The sequence below is a fragment of the Schistosoma haematobium genome, chromosome 1 (genome assembly GCF_000699445.3).
Source record: "Schistosoma haematobium chromosome 1, whole genome shotgun sequence".
NCBI classification, from domain to species: domain Eukaryota; kingdom Metazoa; phylum Platyhelminthes; class Trematoda; order Strigeidida; family Schistosomatidae; genus Schistosoma; species Schistosoma haematobium.
The window spans coordinates 61,685,386-61,708,858 of NC_067196.1; the positions used below are offsets into that span (position 1 = coordinate 61,685,386).

The following is a 23,473-nucleotide window of genomic DNA, read 5'->3' on the forward strand; positions in this document are numbered from 1 at the left end:
CTCTCTCCCCCTGTGTGTGTATGTGAAATAAAACCAAAGTGAAAACATATACCTCTAGTTACTAGTACTGAATATCTACTAGATATATATTTATGTGTATATGTTATACCTTCCTTCTTATAATTATTTTGATGTCTCACTATAAGCATAACTACAAATTATGTCTTTGTATAATAATGGAATGAATTAAATTATACAGTTTTATCTATTTCATGGACAATAGTTAAACATACATGATTGTTGGTATGTATTACTGATTCTTAATTGTACTCTCATTAACAGTTTGGCTTTTTTTAAAAAAAGTAAAAACTTCCTGTCTGTGTTTATATACATATATATATTACACATTCATGTCATTTTGACCAAACAAATAATCTAGAGAGCAAGGCAACAAAATAAAAATTCTATTTATTACTATAATCTATTATGATAATACAAAAAAAAAAACAATTCTTATCTAAACTATATAACGTTAGATAAACACAGTGCATATATGATGATAATTTGTAGGTGATTGGAAAATCAGCTCAGTTAGTTAAATGGGAGTATTAAGCACCTGTCGACATTCATATAAAGTAGTAATTCATTTAGATGATCAATTAAGACATACATATACATGTATATAAATAGACACGTATATATATGTACCCATACAAACAAACAAACTATATGATATTTTATGAAGTTAAAATAACACTACTTTACATTCATCATCTTTTAGTAAAAATTGAAGGAGACGAATAATAAGTCTACTAATAAAAATAGAGAAACAAAATATTGAAACCCTAAATTTTGACTCAATCACTTATAGACATAAAAAAAAAATGATGGTGATAGAATAATAATAATAATACGCTAAATTAAATGAAAAAAAAAAAGTATAGAATACATGTTTGGATTGGTTCCCAATATTATTTGTTTTTAGTAAGTCCTAATTCTATTGCGCCCACGATTAGTATGTCTATAAATATATGGTAGAATTAAGGATACAAAAAACATTAATTCATTTCAAATCATTTTGAGAATGGTCTTTCGAATTGAAGGTAAGTTAAAATTAGATTATTTAATTTTGTAAACCACATACTGAAGTGGAGATTATGATTCTTTGAATAATAGAGTATATATGTATATATATATATATGTTTGCAAATAAAAAGTACAGTTATATTATGTTTGACTTTAGATAATAAGACTTATTCTTTAAATATAAATTGGTTTGATATTTGTCGTTGATTACTATCGTTGTATATCTGTAATGAAACAACACTCTGTGCTTTGTTAATGATTCAAACTAAAGTCATTTAGAACTTTTATTTTAAAAAGAAGAAATATTAGTTTCTTTGTTAGGGAGCACCGATTAAATAAACGAACAATATATCAAATTCACTTGATATTGTTTTACTTGAATCTTCCCATTGATGCTTTTGGACTGAAATTGATCAGTCTCTTATTGGCATATGTGCATACTGTGCGTATGCCTCGATGTTGCCTTAATTTACAAGCATTATAAGCAAAGATGGATAGTGGCTAGCAGTAGAATCCAGGACGCGCGTTTCGTCCTGTTTGGGACTCGTCAGCTGGATGTACCTGCATCTCAGAGTTGATGTTCACTCTGGGACTCGAACTCAGTAACGTTCTCTTCAAACGCCATCGCGTTATCCACTTAGCTACTGAGTCCTGTTAGCCACTTGCTTGTGCCAATAAGAGACTGATCAATTTCAGTCCTAAACATCAATGGGAAGATTCAAGTAAAACAATATCAAGTGAATTAAACTTCAACCCATTGCACAAGCAAGTGGCTATCAGGACTCAGTAGTTAAGTGGATAACGCGATGGTGTTTGAAGCAAACGGTACTGGTTTTGAGTCCCAGAGTGAACATCAACTCTGAGATACAGATCCATCCAGCTGACAAGTCCCAAATAGGGCGAAACGCGCGTCCTGGATTCCACTGCTAGCCACTATCCATCTTTGAATATATCAAATTTTTTATATTAATAGCCAGATTTTATACTTGATCTACTAAATTATATCAAAAGAAAATAATTAATATAAAATATTACGAAATCAAGATTGATTTTCTTAGAATAACCTCTTAATTTCAATAATCCTGTTAAATATATAGAGATAAAAACATTTGTGACATCAGATTTCTATTGATTACTTTATGAAAGTTTAGAACCAAAACTTTACGTCATGAACTAGGCACTTTTTAACTATTCAAGAGTGAATTAGTTGTTAAAAGAAAAACTTTTGATTTGACAATTGAATATCATTTTCCTCGGTTACAAAGTATAAAAGAAACTTTTTAATGACTATTTATAATAAATTTAAAATTTAGAATATTATTTAGAATGTTGATTCGTGGATTGTTTGAAGTTAGACATTAACACGGTTGGATGCCGCCTAGCTCAGTGGTCTAGTGGTTAGGTGCTCGCGCGCGAAACTGATAAGTATTGGGCTTAAATCTCCCTGAGCGGGGTCATGGATGCGCACTGCAGAGGAGTCCCATGCTAGGACGAAACGGCCGTTCAGTGTTTCGGGGTTTTCCATGGTGGTTTAGCTTAAATTGACTCATGATTTCAACTATTAAAATTTTGAAAATGCTAAATATTTTATTCATTATATCTGCACTTAATAAGAATAGCTTTTAGTTCGGATGTGTTGTAAATTTGCAGGATGAAAAATAAGACAGCAACATTAATATACTGATAAATGGAAAAAAAATAAACAAAATGTTCATTTAAAGCAATTAGTCCCTTTGATTAATTTCGATAATGCAATGAGAAGTTTATCAGAATTATGTGATATATTTAGATGAACTCATACCAAAATGGCTGCAGAAACAAATGGATTCCATGGTCAAATAAGATCACAGGATAGACAGACATCATCCTCCATTGCGAAACATTTGATTGAGACTGGTCATAAGGTTGATATCAAGTCAGCATTTGTAGTGTTATTCAATAGCCTTCAAGGACGTATATTAAAGTTTATTGAAGCCTTGGCTATACGGTAATTGAACCCCCCCTTTACACTTAACCTACCCTGGTAATACTGATTTATTATCCAGAGTGGTAATCACATTTGTTTTTGTGTAGTTTAATATTATTTTTTTCTTTGTTATGGCTTACCTTTAACCTGTCTAGTTGACCTTTTAATTTTCATACATAAATGTTCTTAACAAGTATATGTGTGATCGGATTGTTCGAAATGTATTAAGCAAATATATCACATAATTCTGATAAACTTCGTTTTCATATTGCATTATCAAAATTCATCAAAGGAACAAATTGTTCTAAATATTTCCATTCGACAAACGTTTTACGAATAGTGAATCGCTTGACTGAGTCATCTTTTATTTGTTGAAGTGCTCTTTACAGTGAATCAGTCAGTAGAATAATAAAGAAAATTACTCAGTTGAAATGAAATTTCCTCTATAGATATAATAGAAAAAAGTGACTTAATAAATGAAGAATAAATAGTGCTTTTATATGTCATATGTGGTAAAAAAAACAACCCACAGTGACTGCAATGGTAATCATTTCCTTCTAAACAACTAAACAAAATAAACTCAAACTAGTACAATCTCGAAAATATGGGAAATTTCTGTTCAATAATACAAAATACAATACTATACAAATAGTGTTAGATGTAATTATAACATGATGATATCAAATGAACTTCTTACTATACCTAACATCGATTTCATCTAAGTTGATATAAATTCCATGCGGCCTATTTGAATATCTGGACTATCTGTTCCTGCCACTTGGATATTTCAACAAGTTATCTGTTTTCTTGTCTGTTTTAATACATTATTATGCCAATTAATCGCATAACCTATTCAATAGCGTTTGTGACAAGTTTGCGACATTTCACTGTACAAGTTACAAAACAGTCCAATCAAATACACTGTGGTTGCTGGGAATATGCATCGAAAAAATATGTATATTATTCAGATATCGATTCCCGAACTTTTAACATCTAACTGGCGACCACTCAATATTTATCTCAAGGATCGATCAAGAAATAAGAAAAAGAAACTTGTTGAAATACATTATGCTGAGAATTCTATATTGTACCAAAAATATAATATTGAATAAAGCCAATGATAATAATAATAATAATAATAGACTCAAATTGATAACATAATGATCAGCTACCACTATCGTGGTTGTGTACAAAATTGTCGCTCCTTTTGAAGTATCGATCTGGACTCTGATCATGCTCTTGTTTGCGATGATCTTACCTTACATTTCAGTGGTCAAAAAATTCATCGTCCTAAATGGATCGATGTCAGCAAATTGACTTCAGCGTCTGTTGCAACTAAATATCAAACCGAGCTAGGTAATAATAATAATAATAATAATAATAATAATAAACAGTCCTCATTTTATGAAAAAAACACAAAGAAAACAACATTATAAGCAAAGATGGATAGTGGCTAGCAGTAGAATCCAGGACGCGCGTTTCGCCCTATTTGGGACTTGTCAGCTGGATGGATCTGCATCTCAGAGTTGATGTTCACTCTGGGACTCAAAACCAGTACCGTTTGCTTCAAACACCATCGCGTTATCCACTTAACTACTGAGTCCTGATAGCCACTTGCTTGTACAATGGGATGAAGTTAATTCACTTGATATTGTTTCACTTAAATCTTCTTTTAATTCATTTCAAATTATTTATTCATTCATTTATTTCATATTTTCTTTATTTCTAGTAAATCTTGGTAATGGATTCCTTCTATTTAAAACAATGAAACGGAAATTTAATCATATACAATCAGTGAATAAATTTAATATAAATAAAATAAAACATATAAAATATTGTCAAAAATATTGTACATATTGTAGTCCTGAACGATATACCATATTAATACATAATGAACATTTAAATCAAATTCATTATACAATGTGTCCATATGATGAATTATTAATTATGGCTAAATCAATTTGTACAAATTTAATGCAAGATAATAATAATAATAATCATAATAATAATCAGAACGATAACAATAATAATAGTATAACAATTTTAGTCTTATCGTAAGTTCTCAATTTGTTTACTAATATGAAATTTATTTGTTTAATGATTCTCATCTTATTCAAAGACTAATATTTCAACGAAGAATAATCTTGTCGATAAATTCTCTTCAGGTTCTACAATTCATAGATCCAAATTAATGATCTGAAAAGTGTCTAGGTTAAAGGTAAAGTACATCATTTAAAGTTAAAGCATGTGAATTTAAGATTTCAATAGTTAAAATCATGAATCTTGCGGGGGGGGGAGGGCGAGATTATATATGCGCACTGCTGAGGAGTCCCATGCTAGGACGAAACGGCCATCCAGTGTTTCTAGGTTTCCCATGGTGGTTTAGCTTCAATTGAATCATGATTTCAACCATTGAAATTTAGGATTGTCAAATAAAATAAACAAGATAGAATATAATTGTTAATGTTGACATGACTTATATGGAATGTTAACTTGAATTAACTCATCTATTAAGTGGGAATTTAAGATCCATGATTGGAATAAATATGGTTTAGATAGAGTGAGAGAAATAATAGTGCAATTACAATTCGATCAAATGTCTAATCAAAGACTATTTTGTGTAAAAAATGATTAGTAAGACATAATAAGTTGGGATGAATAAGAAGTAAGTGAATCATGTATTGGGGAGATTAATCATGATGTTTAACCAATAGTAATAATAATAATAATAATAATAATAATAATAATAATAATAATTTCAATGGTTGAGAGTATGAGTCAATTGGAACTTGACCACCACTGAGAACCTGGAACCACTGGACGGCCGTTTCGTCCTATTGTGGGACTCCCCAGCAGTGCTCATCCACGATCACACCTCGCGAGATCCAAACCCACGTCCTATCAGTCTCGCACGCGAGCTCTTAACCACTAGACCATTCACCTAGCATCCAACCGTGTTAATGTCTAACTTCAAACAATCCACGAAATTGAGCGACATATTCACCATTGTCTTCGGTGAGTTACTATGTCACAACAGACCTGGTTGAATTCCACTGGTCACTGCTTATCACTAGAACTTCACGAAATACCTCTTAAAGCATAATAGTAATAATAATAATAATACAAAGATTTGTGAATAAAGATAACACAGACAATTACATTTGACTACTAAAGGTCGGATTATTAATTTAATTGTAGAACCTGAGGAGAATTTATCGAAAAGAATATTCTTTATTCTAATATTAGTCTTGAAATTTATTTGTTGTTTTTCAAATAAATCTACATCATGTTAAATGTTTTACTATCGAACTAAGCGTTCTGAATATTGCAATTTTATAATGACGTAGAATATTTTGACTATTCTAGTTAACTTTGTTGACCAACATGTTAAGATAGTTGGAAGCTAACTAACTGATAGTCACTTTTATGTTGTTAGTGAAGAGTTTAACCAATGTGCTTATTTGATTAAACGCTTATCGTGAGGTCTATTCATACTACTCCTGTTCACAGCTTAAAGGTTTGAAATAATTATGTATAAAAAGAAAATCGTTTAAATAATAAGTTTGCTAATTTACTTGGAATGGTTTGAATGGAAAACAAAAGAAAAAACTAATGTATGATGTTGTTTCATTTAGAGTTAAAAGCAACCGATACCTCATTGTTTAAATGATCTATACCTATTCCTCATCAATGAATAAAGAAAAGCAATTACTGAACAATTTGCACGTATTGATTTATAGGTTCTAATATATTTATGCTTTTCCTACTGTATAGTGTATGTGACATCAGTGGGTATTTTATGGACATAAAATATATCCCATATGACTTCTCAGAGTTTCGTCAGTCTTTCAGTCTTAATATAGAAAATATTACATTTGATCTTTAATTTATTGACAAATCGGATATAACTATATAGACATTGCCGAGAGTGGGGTGGGCCTGCCCTTCCTCTCGAAATGCTTTCACACGGTCGCGCGTATACAGCCTCTTCCAGGGAATTTCTACTCACTGCCTTCCCGTGGCGGGGGTGTTGTTTACGAAAATGAGGGGACGAAAAGCGAATGTCCGGCGCTTTAACCGGATCCCAAACCAATGTTGCACATGGGCTCCAGTATCCTGAAGGAACAAATGGCGTATGAACCAATCATTGGTCACCGGCTATCATGAGACTGCATCTCCTCACGATGCTCCACTGCCTTGTGGATCAGACCTTTAGGTCAAAGGCTCGGGGTGTGGCCCCCTAAGAAAACTACCTGTTTCGGTTCGGGCACCCGGGTAGCACATGGTATACAAATGAAAGTTATAACTTTTCCTGAGGAGACATATGACCAAATCCATAGTTTATCAATTCAATAAAATTAAATATTTTGTCGCGACACTGATTTGCCTGAGGATATATTTCGTGAATGGTATAAACAATAAAGGAATATACTTGTAGCATTGAATTATCTGTTTTTGGAATTTTAATTAGATGACAAGAGATTGCTTTGTTTGTGTACGAAGTTATAATCATTTCATTTATGACAACAATAAGTTTAGACATTTTTAAAGTTTGAAAAATTAACAGTAATTCTGTTTCATTTCAGTCGTAAGTGTTTGAATCTTCCTGTCATTGGTTTTAAGAAGTGGAACTGATCGGTATTTTTCGGTATGTGTGTATTCTGAGCATATTGCTTCTATAATGCTACCAGTCATTGAAATCATTAAATAAAGGTAGATATTGGCCAACAGTGTTCGTGACTAGTGGGAATATTGAGGCAATCCGTTCAGCGTACACATGCTTCCTAAGAGATTGATCATTGTGGTTCTCAACACTCATGAAAGAACAATTCATACCGTCACAATTAGAACACAACCCATTTTCAAAAACCTGTGACTAACTGTACTCAGTAGTTAAGTGGGTAGAGTGTTGGCGTTTCAAGAAAAAGATTCAAGTCCCGAAGTGAATATCAGGACTGATACAAGTACCTTCAGTTGACAGGTTCCAAATAGGACAAAATATGAGCCCTGAATTCCACCGCCAATCATTATCCATTTTCGCTTAATAATATCGCGTGTTAGTTAATTCAGTTTGTTTTGTTGATACCAGTACTAATTGTTAGATCATACTAAACTCCAATTATTATTCTATGGTCAAGGAAAAATTACAGAAAAAGTATGCATCGTATGGTTTCTGGCAAAAAATTGTAAGTGGTGTAGTTAAGAAAATGTTAGGAGTGAAATAGAAATCTCCAATGATACTCTATAATAATCATACAATCTCTCGAATTAAATGAATTTGGAAATATGAACCAATCGATTGCAGATGATGAATCTACGATTTGACCAGTTGGACATGGGGCCTGAATCTTCTAGAATTTGTATAAAGGTAGATTATGAGTGCTAACTACTTAGGATTCTCAAACTGAAAGGAAATTACCATCCAGTACTCGCTGGTTTTAAATAGTTCTCTAGTTGATATCAGCCTTTAACTAAAGCTATCTCCAAAAACTTATCACTTGAAATCACTCAAAGAGTGTTATATTACAAGCATATTCAGTAAACTTGTGAGAAAACTTAGCATACTACTTCAACTATTTCTTTATTTTACAGGATAACTTGCGGTAAACTTTCCAATTTTACAAGATACAATCCTGTTCTTATTAATCGAAACATCAACACTAGTACCAACAACAACAAGAACAATACTCCTCCTCCTACTAATATAAGTAGTACAAGTCATGCAAAATCATCGAATCCCCTTAACACAACAATCTCTATAAATATCCAAACTATTAGTAAGACGATTCAACGAGCTAAACTGGAAAAAGTTGATTATAAGCAATCTAGAACTAAATCTAAATGGGGAATTATTAATTTATCCGCGTGTAATAATATACATTCCGATATTTCAATTGATCTAAATACTTCAGTGAATAGTATGAACGATGGAAAAAAGAATATTTGTTACACTTATGATAATCATTATCATTATTATTGTTGTTATTATTACTATTACTATTATTGTTATCATTATCACTATTATTCATATCAAAAATCACCTTTGTTTACAACGTTATGGTCTGAGCATATCTTGAATAGTGGGAGTAAAGATATCCAGCTGGTAAGTAAAGAAATAATCTTTCTTTATTTTAAATTTAATTAGAGTTTACGAAAAATTTTCTTATCCAATTTCTGTTAAGATAGTTTTCATTGAAATTAATGTCAGCGGGAAAACGACGAGTAAAATCATCTATTGTTAGGAAAATTCAATTATATAGTAGATAATAGTGAACTATCGGGAATGAAAGAGAAAATCTAATTAATAAACCTATATTTCAACAACCAACTTAATCTCAGTTTGACTATTCAAAAGCTTCCTTCAGTATAACTTAATGATCCCTTATAGGATAAAACAACGGTTACTTTTAAAGTAAATTCATCATAATTTCGTGAACAATTTGCCTTTATTGCGTAACATATTTCAGTATAATCCCTGATTTCATTAATTCTAGACAGTGGTTTAAAGTTAATACAGATCAGATACACAAATAATATTATATGAATTTAATTCCAGTGTATGTCTTCATTAAGAATTTGTTTTTCTGAACAATTCTTTCATACATTATTGTACTGGATATTTATGTGAAGTGACATGAAAGTTCAAACTGAAGAGAATTTAAATTCACTTGGTAATGTTTGGCTTGTATCTTCCCATTGAGGTTTAAGACTGCAATTGACCAGTCTGTTATTGGCATATGTGCATACTGTGCGTATGCTTCGATATTGCCTTAATTCACAAGCTTTTTGTATGCAATTATGGATAGTGGCTAGCAGTGGAATCCAGGACGCGCATTTCGTCCTGTTTGGGACTCGTCAGCTGGATGTACCTGCATCTCGTGACCTCGTTTAGATTAAAACATCCCCGAAATCGCCAGTAAATTTTAAAAGCAGTTTTTTGATATCAAATATCACATAAAATTAATCTTTGTAGCTTAAGGACAAGTTTACATTGAGTTTCATTTATACAAATGGGAATGAGAAGCGAATAATTCATCAGAGTATTTATATTACTTGCCGAATTTAAGTAGGCAAACATTTTATGTTAAACACGAAATTTTAAGAATAGGAGGTATGATGAAATTTATGTATTTTAGGACTTAAGCGGTACCTCAAACGAAAATCAAGCTGAAAAGACTAACACTACAAAGGTAGCGTAAACCTTTCATGTTTCATAGGTAGATATAAAATACCCATCAAGTTGAGATAAGAATTTGGAACAATAAGTACAGCAAACTGATGAAATATTTGAATTCTATCAAAATCATTGTCAAGAAAATAGGAAGGTAAAAAATGACACATTGCAGTTACTAACACCGAATAAAGTGGTTGAAACTTGTTATTCCTTATTAGTTATCCAACCGGATACAAAATTGTTATACTGTAGAAGAGTTTAAAAAGAAAATGGAGATTAAATCAAGACACTGGACCAAATAATTGGCTATTTATCTAAGCTGTGTCAGGAAGTTATAACTTTCTGATTAAGGTCTCTGAGATACTCATAATCTATGACAAAAGGAATTAGTCGATTTATCACAAAAAAACGACATCAGCAGTGAAGATTCATTCATAACTTATCTTTCCTAAATTTAGAGTTTTAATACCACTTTATACTTTAGTTTCCCTGCTTCATTCAACACTTTTAAGTGCTTAGATTTTTATAACATTTGATGATATTACATTTAATCTTTGTGTTCTTATCTCTGTAATCTTATCAATCTGTGACAATATGACGTACGGTAAATTGAATCAATACACATTTATATAAACTACTTTATTGCTCGTAGTTGGCAAATACTAATCTAACTATCGACCTCTAGTATACACAGATCTCTAATCTAAACTGATCTTTGGTAGTAATCATTTCAGACAAATAAACTAGAACAGTTTTGGAAAATATTACTCTGACGGTATGATCGATATATTACTAATATTTACTTTAAGTAGATTTTGACGTCAATTTGCAATTTGATCGATAAAATCGATCAGCACTAATAAGAATTTGACATACATGACATTTGGTCACTATCCAGTAATCAGTCAATTGTAAGAGACCGTGATTGTTATTTATTAATGTTTGTTAGACATAAGATTTCCATATTATTTAGTTGTTAACATTCTATGTAATTGTTTGGAATTAATTAAGAGTATTTCTACGTAATACATCAATTAAACACTAAATTTACATATGCTCTAAAAACCACTACAAAATCAACATCGTTGTTTAGTTAATCTTGTTTAATGTCCTAACTATTTCCCATGTTTCATGTGATCAACATTCCTATATAACCTAATGAAATAGTTTATATCATACTTCTGGGCATTTCACATCAATGACTATAAATATTCATCATATGATATGTTAGTCATAGGTTACTAAAGAAATTACACGTAAATACTTTCTTAATGCACAAGATGTAATGTAAGTTATACGTGGTATTTATAAATATTAGGCCAAATGTAATTCTTATAACACTATCCAAATTAGTTTATTATAAATTATTGATGAATAATACACTAACTAATTCTGTCTTTTAGTTTTCACATAAAGAGATTTTGAAGTCAGTTCTATGATAATCATTCATAGGTTTCTCTTAAAGGATGGATGACATTTACAGTATTGTATATGTGTACACAAAATTGGATAGGTATAATTTCAGAAGATTATTATTCTAAATAAATATCATACTGACTAGTTCGATATTCTTAAATTCCTTATTCATTACACTAATTAATAAGAAAAACTGTTGGACCTTTGGATTGCATATTTTATTGAAATGAGAAATAGACAACAACAAAAACACTATTATGTAATCATTGACTTTTAATTCTATAAAACAGCACACATAGTAAAACAAATTTTGTCTATGATATCTCACAAAATAATTTCAAGTTTATAAGGACAAGCTACTTGTAGCTAGTTAGACTGAGTTACCTACCAAAAAATACGAGTTTTGTAAATAAATTTGGCATTGGTTTTTGATAGATTTCAGGATTTTTATTTATGATTTTGTATTATTATTGAGTTTAAATAACTTTTATGTTATGAATCAACTTATAATTTCAATAGTTGAAATCATGAGTCAATTGAGGCTAGACCACTATGGAAAACCTGGAACCACTGGATGGCCGTTTCGTCCTAGTATGGGACTCCTTAGCAGTGCACATCCACGACCCCGCCTCTGGAGATTCGAAATCAAGACCTACTGGTCTCGTGTGCGAGCACTTAACCACTAGACCAAAATAGGATGAAACGGCTATCCAGTGCTTGCAGGTTTTACACGGTTGTGTAGCTCCAATTGACTCATGATCTCAACTATTGAAATGACTGAAATCTTCACAAAACCCCTTCTGATACGAATCAATTTGTACTAACAATATTCGACTTATACAAAGTTTATTTTACCAATATGATATTATTTGACATAGTTATCTGAGTAGAAAAGAGACTTGAATAGGATGCTACAAATGGTTGATAGTTAATTATTTATTGATTAAGATGGTTACATAGTTATAATTACTAAATAGAATCAAATCCCGCATGAATATAAAAAATACAGAGCACCTGATTGATTTTGTTAATAAAGGAGCAAGAAAATTAACATAGCATGGAAAAAATAGGAAATTGTCTCATTACTCTAGGCTATAAAATGGCTTAAAGATTACCAGGGCAAATTCATGGTTACGACAAACTATTTCTGTACAGACAAATGGGGTTTGAATTTCCGGTTAACCATGGTTACTATAAACTTAAGAATTCGTCATTAGCATTTCCTATACAATGTTTTCGAGGCTGTATTGATGTCAGTTCGATGTTCTGTTTATATGTATATGTACGAACAGATTATTTGAAATGTAAAGCGCAAATACATCACATTTCTCAGATCAAATCCGTCATTTTATTTCTCGATCAAACTTTATAAATAGGACTAATTACTCTAAACTGATTGATTATTAAATTGACCTATCAATCACTAATACAGAATATTCAACAAATAAAAGTCAATAATATTTCATACACATAAACGGTGCATTATTAATTTGGATTAAGTCATCATTATAATTAACTATATATTTATCTTTACTTTAATAAGTTGATTAAATGATGAGATAAATGGCAATAGATTGTTAAATAAATCAACGTTTAGGAGCACTAAATGTTCACTCAATTATCATTTAGAGTCGATTTAGAAAGTTAAGACCTTCTATGTTAAGCTTTATGTTTATGTATATGTTAGTACGTTTTCATAAAGTAGATAGTTGATGAGAAAATTATCACACTAACTTACAGAAAGTAGTAAGAGAGTATACATATTGTATTTATCAATCCATCATCTTTAATTCTGAAACCATATTAGGGTTTCCAATTATAGTCCCTAATCACATGTATATAGAGTATCATGTTAAAAACAAGCAATTATTAATCTACACAATTTAAAGAATAAAATAGGAATAATTTCACAATTGTGAGTTAATTAAATGGTGTTAAATAAACACACTATTAGATAATGTTGTTTCCAGAAGAATTGAGTTAGTCATCATTATTAATTCAGCCTTACTGAATACATCGGTTAACTAAGCGATGAAATTTCTACGCCTGTTGACTAGATAATAATAACTGAATAAAGTATTAAAAATACAATGAAGAAACAATTCCCTGAAATCTTAAAAATGTGAGATTACGTGTAATGCAAATTATTGTAGAAAACAGTTCATTGAAGAGAATTGGTATATTGAAAAGTGGATGTATCCAGTAAGTTTGTTTTTCAATTCAAATATGAACTGATTAAACAATTTGCATTTATTTTAAATATACACATGGTGAAAGCATTCATAGACTTGAGCTATATACTCACTAGCAACTATTAGCAGTTATTAATACATAATTTTTAATTAAGTGAATCAGTTTACAACAATGAAGATATGATGTAATATTGATCTCATACATTAGTATGATACACAACAACAAAAATTGAATATAGTTTACATTAGAGACTAATTTTATCAAGAAATCGAAAGCACTGGATGCCTATTCTATTCTAGTGTGGGACTCCTCATATTTCTGCACCCATGAGCTTTCCAGGAATCGAACCTTAAATTTTCAGATAACTGAGTTAGTACCCAAGTGTTCATATCTCCAAATTCAGTAAGTGCTAGATATTGTGAGACTATCATCCATTATTATTTATAGTACTAAACCCAGTCCCAAGAATACTTCTTATGATAAGTTATTACTTTTTTTCGATTTGTTTCTTATTTTAGGGTTTAAAAACACCCAATATTAATTGTGACGCTTATACTCAAAAATTTAATATCACTCAAAACTCCAATGAAAAGCACACTGGTAATATGGAGAAAATATTAATAGAAAACGAAACAGATAATGTAAGTTAATGTTATTCTTGTGTTATATAACAATATTTAAGTGGTTAAGATACTTTTAGCCATTAGGTCCTATTTGATTGTTTATTTTTGAATAAATTGCTAGTATCACTAATTCTTAGGCATAGCACGTTACTCAAAACCAAGTATGGAGACTTGGATTTAGTTACTAAGTTGAATTAGTTAAATGAATTAAATTAATTTTACCAATTTCACAAATCAATAGAATTTTCGCCAACAGATTATCATACGATTTCGCATACCACTAAATATGTTATAATAAAATTACTGAATTTATAAATGTGAATACTTCCTACATGATAAGCAGTATAATGTAAGATTCAATTTCCACTTTTGACATGAATTTCTAAGAAAATGATCAACATTTAAGACGTTACCTTGTGAATGGTTAATAATAATAATAATAATGAAATTTATGCATTTGAAGTCCATGCAGTCAACAGAGAGATGATGATCAAGTTTCGAATTATATCATAATCACATTTTACTAGAACATGTCTGTTGATGATTGATTTTCTCTAGATATGTAATTATTTTTTAAGATCTATCATTCCATATTCAGTTACGATTCTATAATCCAACAAAGTGGCAATAATGATAATCATTCAGGTAAATGGAAAATAAAATTCTTCAGACCATTATTATTAGATTGTTGCGATTAGTATTTCTACAAGCCTGTGTGATTAATCCTAATCTTTGTTAAGATTAGAATAATTCATCTTTTCAAAGGTCAGGTTAAATCACATAGGTACGTAATAATACTAATTGCTACAAGATAACGAAATATTAGAAACTTTATAATGAATTCATAACAAGAATCAGAATATTCTTTATTAACCTGTCAACTCAATCATATACAATTAGTTTAAGGTCAAATTTATGAAACAATGAGTAGCTGATTAGGTTCGTTCAGATAATTAAGTTACAAAAATTTAAATGATCATAACTGTTGTGAGATAGTAACTCACTGAAGACATTGGTGGATGTGTCGCTCAATTTCGTGGGTTGGTTGAAGTTAGACATCAACACAGCTGGACACCGGCTCAGTGGTCTAGAGGTTAAGCGCTCGAGGGCGAGACCGAAGGTCCCGGGTTCGAGTCCCGTGAGTGGGGTCGTGGATGCACGCTGCTGAGTAGTCTTATAGTAAGACGAATCAGCCGTCCAATGCTTCCATGTTTTTCATGGTGGTCTAGCTTTGATTGACTTATGAATCCAACTATTAACTCGTTTATGTAAAGTTTGTGTTATTCACTGAATTTAAAAGAAATTTTATCTGGTGTCATGTATGTGAACAAAAATTAAAATGAAATAAACTAGTAATCATAAATATCGAGTGAAATAAGCTGTAACGTATTGATTATTTGGTTCTGTAATTATTATTTTCAGAATATATTATTATTATTATTTTCTCATTAGAGCAAAGTCCAATGTCAACCTCCATATGAACAGACTTATCACCTTTTTTGGAACAAGAGTTTACATATGATAAAATAAAATTAGATTCCATGGTTATTTAATTATTCTGTTGTGAGACATGAAGGTCCTAGTTTCGATCTCCGATGGAATCGTGCATGTGCACTGTTGAGTTCCATAATAGTTCTCAAGGGCTTCCTGTTTTTTAATGCTTGTCGAAATTAGGTTGGCCTGTGACTTTAATAACTTTCACTAGTTTCCATGAACCTCCGTACTGATATCTAATTAAGTCTACAAGAAATGGCAAACTGCTATAAGATTGGCACAACAGGAAGATAAGTTCTGATACAACTCAAAATGATTTTTAGAAATATCTATCCAGTCGATTTACACATTACCAATGTACTTTTACTCTTTTTGGTGATAATGAACAGATGATTCAAAAGTTAATCATGTTCAATCATTCCCTATTATTTACTTTATCAATCAATAAAAATTCGTATACATTTAAAGTGTTAAATTTTTACCGTAATCACCTGACAAGGAATGAATGTGAAATCGTGATGGTATTGTGAGGTTGATTTACAATGTGAATACTTTTTTTAGAAAAAGAAGTGTAAAACTAAGATTTAATAGGCGATATACAGTTTAAATAGAAGTAACATAACATTTTGACGTTTCCATCGAATTATTTAGATATAGTCGGGTATTTTTATGTATTATGAAAGATGTATAGTTACTAAGGGGTTCATAATTAGCGAATTAATTTGATGTAATTATTTTTCAAAATTGTGATGTGATCATCAGTCAGGTTTTATATTATAATTTGCTTGAGCACTAGATCGATAACACTAGTAGGAACCATGTTATGGTCACTTTATCTTTGCATTAACGTTCTTGATGTCAGCATTAACCTACCAACCAAGGTTATTTTATTTGAAGATATAAACCAGATTTACACCGATTGGAAATACACTCTGTAATACCAAAATTGTAACTTCTTTCTCTTATTATACCATTACCAAATCCAGTAGCTGACAAAGTTGATAATATTAATTGTTATCAGAAGGCGGGTTTTTGTGGAGACTGTAGTAATTTAATAGCCGAATTTATGAGTCGATTAACTCATGAATTCAACCATTAATTTTTATTGTAACTAAGTAAAAAGGTGAAGGTCAATTTACTGCTCAATAATAGTCACTAGTTAATATGTAGGACAATTATATGTCGAGACTCCATATGCTTTTCTATGACAATTTCTCTAAGATCAGATCATCTGGAATATCTATACATTTCTGATGATATATTTTCGATCTGAGTTGTATTTTAAGTCAATTTTGCGTAGAGAACATGATGTAATGTCGGATATGTCGAAGGAAATCTTGTCAATGAGAATATTAACATATTAGTCACAAATACACCTAGAACAACCTGACTTTTTACTTAAAACAATAAAATATTGTTCTTTCGCTTAGAATTATACTCGTTCAAGATCTTGTATGAGAAGAGTTAACCTAATTCTCTGAAACTTGAAATTTAAGCGTCCAAACTCCATCACAAATAGTGTGGAGTTGATAGTTTGATGCTTAGAATGATTAGGCTAGATATCTAGTGCAATCTTCCTCAATAATTTTAACCTGCACACTTCCGCTTGATAATTATCTCACTCGAAACTAACGAATCTTAACTATACATTCTTAAATTTCATACCCACCTTTCGGTTTATGACTTAATCACAAATGAACTACACATCTTGTGTGAGTATATATGGAACGGGGTTTTAACTTGGAACCCAGCGACTGGAAGCTAAATATTTTAATCACTAAGCCACTACTCACTTAAACGAAAAGCACCATCAACTGGATAATCGAAGAACATATAAAATCATACGAAAACTTACCGTGAATTTTGTTGAAATCTTGGATAAGTTTAATATATCTTATATATTTATTGCGATAAAATGACATGAAAGTTTGTGTTTCTTTTTTAAATAATAGGAAGTAATGCGATATATGTCTAAGTTTGATTTGATCAAAAACTGTGCTCAAATAAGATCCGAAAACCACAAACCAAACAGATTGGTAAGTTCTAATGATCATATATATATATATATATATATATATATATATGCATGCGCATAAATTATCACCTATCTGGACCCAATAGCTAAGTGGATAACGCGATGGCGTTTGAAGCGAACGGTACTGTGTACGAGTCCTAGAGTAAACATCAACTTTGGGATGCAGACACATCCAGTTAATGAGTCCCAAATATGACGAACTGTGCATTCTGGATTCCGCTGCTAACCACCATCTATCTCTGATCATAATACTTTTGACTTAAGGCAACATCGAGGCAATCCATACAAGATGCACATATGCCAATAAAAGACTGATCAACTACAGTTCTAAACATCAAAGAGAATATTGATAAAACCAACACAAAATTAATTGAGTTATGCATGTTTAGTTGTTTGACTGTAGTTTGTGAATGTTAAAAGATTATATATATACATATTTTTAAAAAATGAAAGATTTGTTATTTGTGATTTTAGAAAGATCTACAGTTATCAGTTAATTTACGTCCGCCAGAACCTGTTGGTTGTCAACTACTGCAAATGAATTCAGCACCAGGTAAGTTTAATATTATTCATAACTATATTAAAGGGATACTAGACACAAAAATAAGACATTATTGAGGAACCACTTCCGAGATAGTTGTCATCGTGAAAGTTAAAAAGCAGGTATACTGATCAGCTGTTTTGTTTAAGTTGGGATTGTGGAATAATTCGTTTCTTTGTTTTTCACTCAGCATGTTATGGATTGAGAAAAGTAGAAAATTTAATGACGGGGGTTGCGGATGTCACATGATTTTACTTGTTCAAGTTTAGAGTAATTAATTAAACATAACTAAACTTATTATGCTTTTCATGATGTAAACATTGTAAAACTATTAGGTCTAGTAAGACAGTATATATACAAACCACATAGTTCAAAAAGATCGAAAAAGTTTTTGCAGTCGGTATTCATTAGCAATAACTGGTAAAAAAATTTACAAAGAGGCACGATTACGTATCATAAGATTAAAGGTATAATTGACAATAAAGTGGTAACTGAAAGCCCTCAAATACCCTGGTATGGCCGAGGGTCGGGAGAGTCCATTGTCCCTGTCGAAATGCTGTCATATGGCCACGTGTATACAGCTACTTCTAAGGAAATCCTATTGACTTCCTTCTCGTGGTGAGTGTGTTGTTTACGAAATTGAGAGGAATAAAGGTTAATGTCCGGCGCTTTAACCAGGTTGGTGGAGACGGAGGGTTGGAAATCCCTGATTCCAAACTAATGGTGCATATGGGCTCCAGGATCTTGAGAGAACAAAAGGCGTATGAACCAATTGTTGGTCACCAGCTACCATGGGACTGCATTTCTTTACGTTGCTCCACTACCTTGTGGATTAGACCTTTAAGTCAGACGACCGTGAAGGGGCCCCCTAGGAAAACAACCTGCTTCGGTTTGGGCGTCCGGACAGTATCACAGCCCCCACACAAATCGAATGTTTCGAGTGGCGCATATATATGTGGTGCCTCCTTGTACCAATGTTTATGTGTGACTGATAAAATCTGGTTTACTACAGAACTATTCGGGAAAGAAACATAAAAACAAATGGTAGCAAGAGTTACTCAACTATCGTTTGTTGTCCTCTAAAACCAATGACAAGTATATCACTGAAACAAGTTTTATCTATCCAACTGCTATCGTTACAAAAAATCATCTTAGCCCGAAATAATGAGCATAAACTATAAAACTAAAAGATTGTCTTCTCCACTTTGCGCTTGCAATCTAGTAGAATGACCTAAAATAATGGGATGTATTCCTTATTTTACCATTTAGATTAGACTGTCTAATTATAGTCTTTATTTACAAACATAAAGCAATATAAAATTACAGATCCTAGTAAATAAATTTAGTAAATGTATACCTTTCATGAAGTATGAAGGGACTAGTTGTCGACCTTTTCACATACTTCGTGAAACAGTTGTTTGACAAAATAATAGCGTATTGTAAATTCAGTAACAGACCAGTGTTTACTTACGACTATCACTACTCCTGGAGGAGCATAGGGTTCACACCAGCATTCTCCATCCAACTCTGTCCTGGGCAATCCTTTTCAGGTGCTATTTCATCCTTTGGCATCTACTTCCAATTCTCAGCGCAGTGTGTTCTCTGGTTGTTATTTTCTCCGTTTCCCTTCAGGATTCCAAGTTAGTGCTTGCCTCGTGATGTTGCTTGGAGATTTTCGAAATGTATGTTCTATCTACTCCCAGCGTCTTTTCCTAATTTCTTCTTCAGCTGGAGGCTGGTTTGTCCTCTCTCACGGTAGGCTGTTGCTGATGGCATCCAGTTAACGGACATTGAGTATCTTGCATAGGAAATTGTTTATAAATACTCACAATTTTATGATGATGGTTGTAGTAGTTCTCCAAGTTTCAGCACCGTACAGTAGGACCGTCTTGATGTTCGTATTGAAGAATCTGACTTTGATATTGGTTGACACTTGTTCCGAGTTCCACATGTTCCTCAACTGCAGGAAAGCGGTCCTTATCTCGCCAATCCTTGTTTTTATGTCTGCATCGGACCCGCCTTGTTCATCGATGATGATGCTGTCCAGGTACGTGAAAGTTTCCATCTCCCAGAGCTTCTCCATCAAGTGTTAATGGGTTGGTGTTCTCCATGTTGCATCTGAGGACCTTGCCTTTTTTCTTATGTATGCTGAAGTCTACTGATGCAGAGGCTGCTGTTACATTGGCTGTATTCACCTTCATTTGTCCGCGTGTATAAGATGGAAAGGTCAAGTCATCTGCGAAGTCCGGATCGTCTAGCTCCATCTTAACTGTCCATTGTATTCTGTGCTTCCTCTCATATGTGGAGGTTTTCATAATCCATTAAACCACCAGAAGATGTAGCAGGGGAATAAGCAGCCTTGCTTGACTCCGGTCCATACTTGGAATGCATATGTCAGCTCTCCTTCATGCACCACTTTGCACTGTAACCCATCGTATGAATTCCGGATGAAGTTGACGATTTTCTCAGGCACACTATGGTGACAGCGAAGGTTCCACAAGGTCCTCCTATCCACACTGTCAAATGCTTCTTCATAGTCAAGGGAGTTGATGTATAGTGGCGAGTTCCATTCAATTCATTGTTCAATAATGATTCGGTCTATGCACGACTGGTCCTTACGGAATTCAGTCTGTTGATCTTGAGGTTGGGTGTCTACTGAATCTTTCATCCGGTTCAGCAACACTGTTGAAAATGTCTCCTGGTACTGATAGTAGTGTGGTACCTATTTAGTTCTCACACCTCCTTTGTTCGGAACATATTCTTCGTGACCAAAATACAGAAGCATCTCTCCCGAACCTATCCTTTTCTGTCCAGCTTCGGTCCTATGGGTTTCACTGATTCCGAGTACCGTCAATTTGTATCTCCTTATTTCCATAACTATTTCATTAGTTCTCCTAGTATCCCACATTGTCCGGACATTCCATCTACATATATAATTATTGTTGCTCTGGTTGTTAGAAGGGGCGCTGATCTCATGACTTCCGAAGAATCTCGGCTTTCATCATGAGGCATCAAAATTCTTCCTTCAACTCGGAGGACAGAGTTTAAATGGTTTAATTTGTCTAATCTGGTTAGCGTTTCTTAGCAAGGTCGTTTTTTACGGGATGTGTCAGCCGACCCCATGCCCAACCCTCCTAATTTACCCGGGCTTGGGACTGGCAGTAACCCTAGGAGAGCTACAGACGGGAACAGACTAATGGACAAACTTTAAATATGCCACTGTTGAATCTACAGACGAGCAAATCATGACCATAATACTTGTGAATTTAGTCAACGAATTAGTGAGTTAATTCATATTACTGACACTTCAAATTTACTTTCCTCTAAAATTTGAATATTTTTGGTCTATTGAAAAATTTTAGTTACGAAAGGATTGTGAACACTGAATACATGAAGCTATGGTGAAACCTGATTTTATATATACGAAAAAAATACAAAGGAGTTAGACCATAAAAGAATTTCATCAATGGGAAGGAAAAATATTCTCCGACTTCTTGTCAGTAAAGATGTATAGTTCAATTATTATGTATTGTATCATAAGAAAATCAGATGCAAAAACTAATTTATCTTCATTTTTGTTAAACTTCTTTTACACCGTTTCACTGACCGAATGTCAAACAACCCTTTTATATCTGCATTGTGTATTTATCGCCAATTGGTCCATTATAACAGATACACACCTCCCTAAATCAGTAGTGATCACTGTGTTTAGTCATTACACTAATTGTTCTTAAACCATGTCAGTACAGATCAGTTCTGAACTATCATTTTAAATTTGACGAGTGTAAAATGTGTAGCACTGAATGTAGTTGAGATGGTGGAGAAGATTTGTAGCTCAGGTGGATGATTGATTTGTCTTCCTTTGTTATTTCATTCTTTGGTTTGCATAGGATTGATTGTAGCGACTTTGTCGGCCTGTGTGCCACACCTATCCCGAAGGTTTTCAGCAGTCTCGTTGAGGTTTCTGGTATGCCTTCTATGTGTGGTAGGGCGATCCTTTTGTTGATTTCTGTGCTTGACTTAGGTTCTGACGCTGCGTGCGGTTGGTATTTTTTGACGAAGTTGATTGGGTAGCCGTTCTTTTGAAATACGTCGTTCAGGTACTCCTCTTCATATTTTCGTGCTGCCAGTGTGTCCTCGCTCACAAAATCAACCGCGTACACACTTTGTTCAAAAGGGCGAGGACACACTGAAACGCACTGGAAGGCATATCAGAAACCGCAACGAGACTGCTGAAAACCTTCGGGATAGGTGTGGCACACAGGCCGACAAAGTCGCTACAATCAATCCTATGCAAACCAAAGGATGAAATAACAAAGGAAGACAAATCAAACACCATCTACAAAATAAATTGTGCCAACTGCGAAAAATACTACATCGGACAGAGAGAACGCCCCATTCACCTTCGCCTTCATGAACATCAATTAGCAGTCAAACGCCATGATACTTCACTTATATCAATACACATGGACAACTGCGGACACTCATTTGATTGGAAAAATGTGGAAATCTTGGACAGAGGAAATTCCAAAAACACCAGAGAATTTTTAGAAGCCTGGAACTCAGCAATCAACAACCACATTGAAATCGATCCAATTTATCAACCAATCAGGAAAATCATACACAAATATAGGAACAAAAATCAAAATTCTAACACTTCACTTTTATCTGAAGTTTGTGCTGATGATGTCGTTCAGAAGAACGACGAAAACTCCACGACCAAACCATCCAGCTCAGAGAACGAAACTCCATCAAAAACTGAATGTAGTCTTTGCCTCACAGAATTCAGAAAACTGTGCATTTTGTCAGCGTCGTCACCTGACAGAACTATGTCTATAGGTTTGAGTAGGAGTTCAACCTCAGAGAAGTACAATATAAACTATGATATCGATAAACTCAAAAATGTAGGGTGTAACAAAGCATCCTTAAGAGTTATCACCCGTTGTCTCTAAGATGACAATTCTCTGAATCTTTACCCGGCTAGGTGGCGTAAAATTGAATTCTT

General features: G+C 32.7%; 1 protein-coding gene across 1 annotated transcript; it reads left to right on the top strand.

Annotated features, from left to right (window-relative positions):
* Nucleotides 1-440: 440 nt before the first annotated feature.
* Nucleotides 441-22,769, top strand: ANKRD42_1 (Ankyrin repeat domain-containing protein 42). The gene is made up of 7 exons (XM_012942060.3): nt 441-1,043; nt 4,722-5,046; nt 8,585-9,095; nt 14,294-14,416; nt 17,845-17,928; nt 18,402-18,480; nt 21,831-22,769. The coding sequence occupies exons 1-7, from the start codon at nt 1,025-1,027 to the stop codon at nt 21,845-21,847; spliced, it is 1,158 nt and encodes a 385-aa protein (XP_012797514.3). The 5' UTR covers nt 441-1,024; the 3' UTR covers nt 21,848-22,769.
* The last annotated feature ends 704 nt before the right edge of the window (nt 22,770-23,473 follow it).

Bases quoted from the DNA above. Each gene is read 5' to 3' on its own strand.
- ANKRD42_1 (XM_012942060.3), top strand. The intron at 5,047-8,584 runs GTAAGTTCTCAA...TTTATTTTACAG, and splicing joins ATAACAATTTTAGTCTTATC to GATAACTTGCGGTAAACTTT. The intron at 17,929-18,401 runs GTAAGTTCTAAT...TTGTGATTTTAG, and splicing joins ACCACAAACCAAACAGATTG to AAAGATCTACAGTTATCAGT.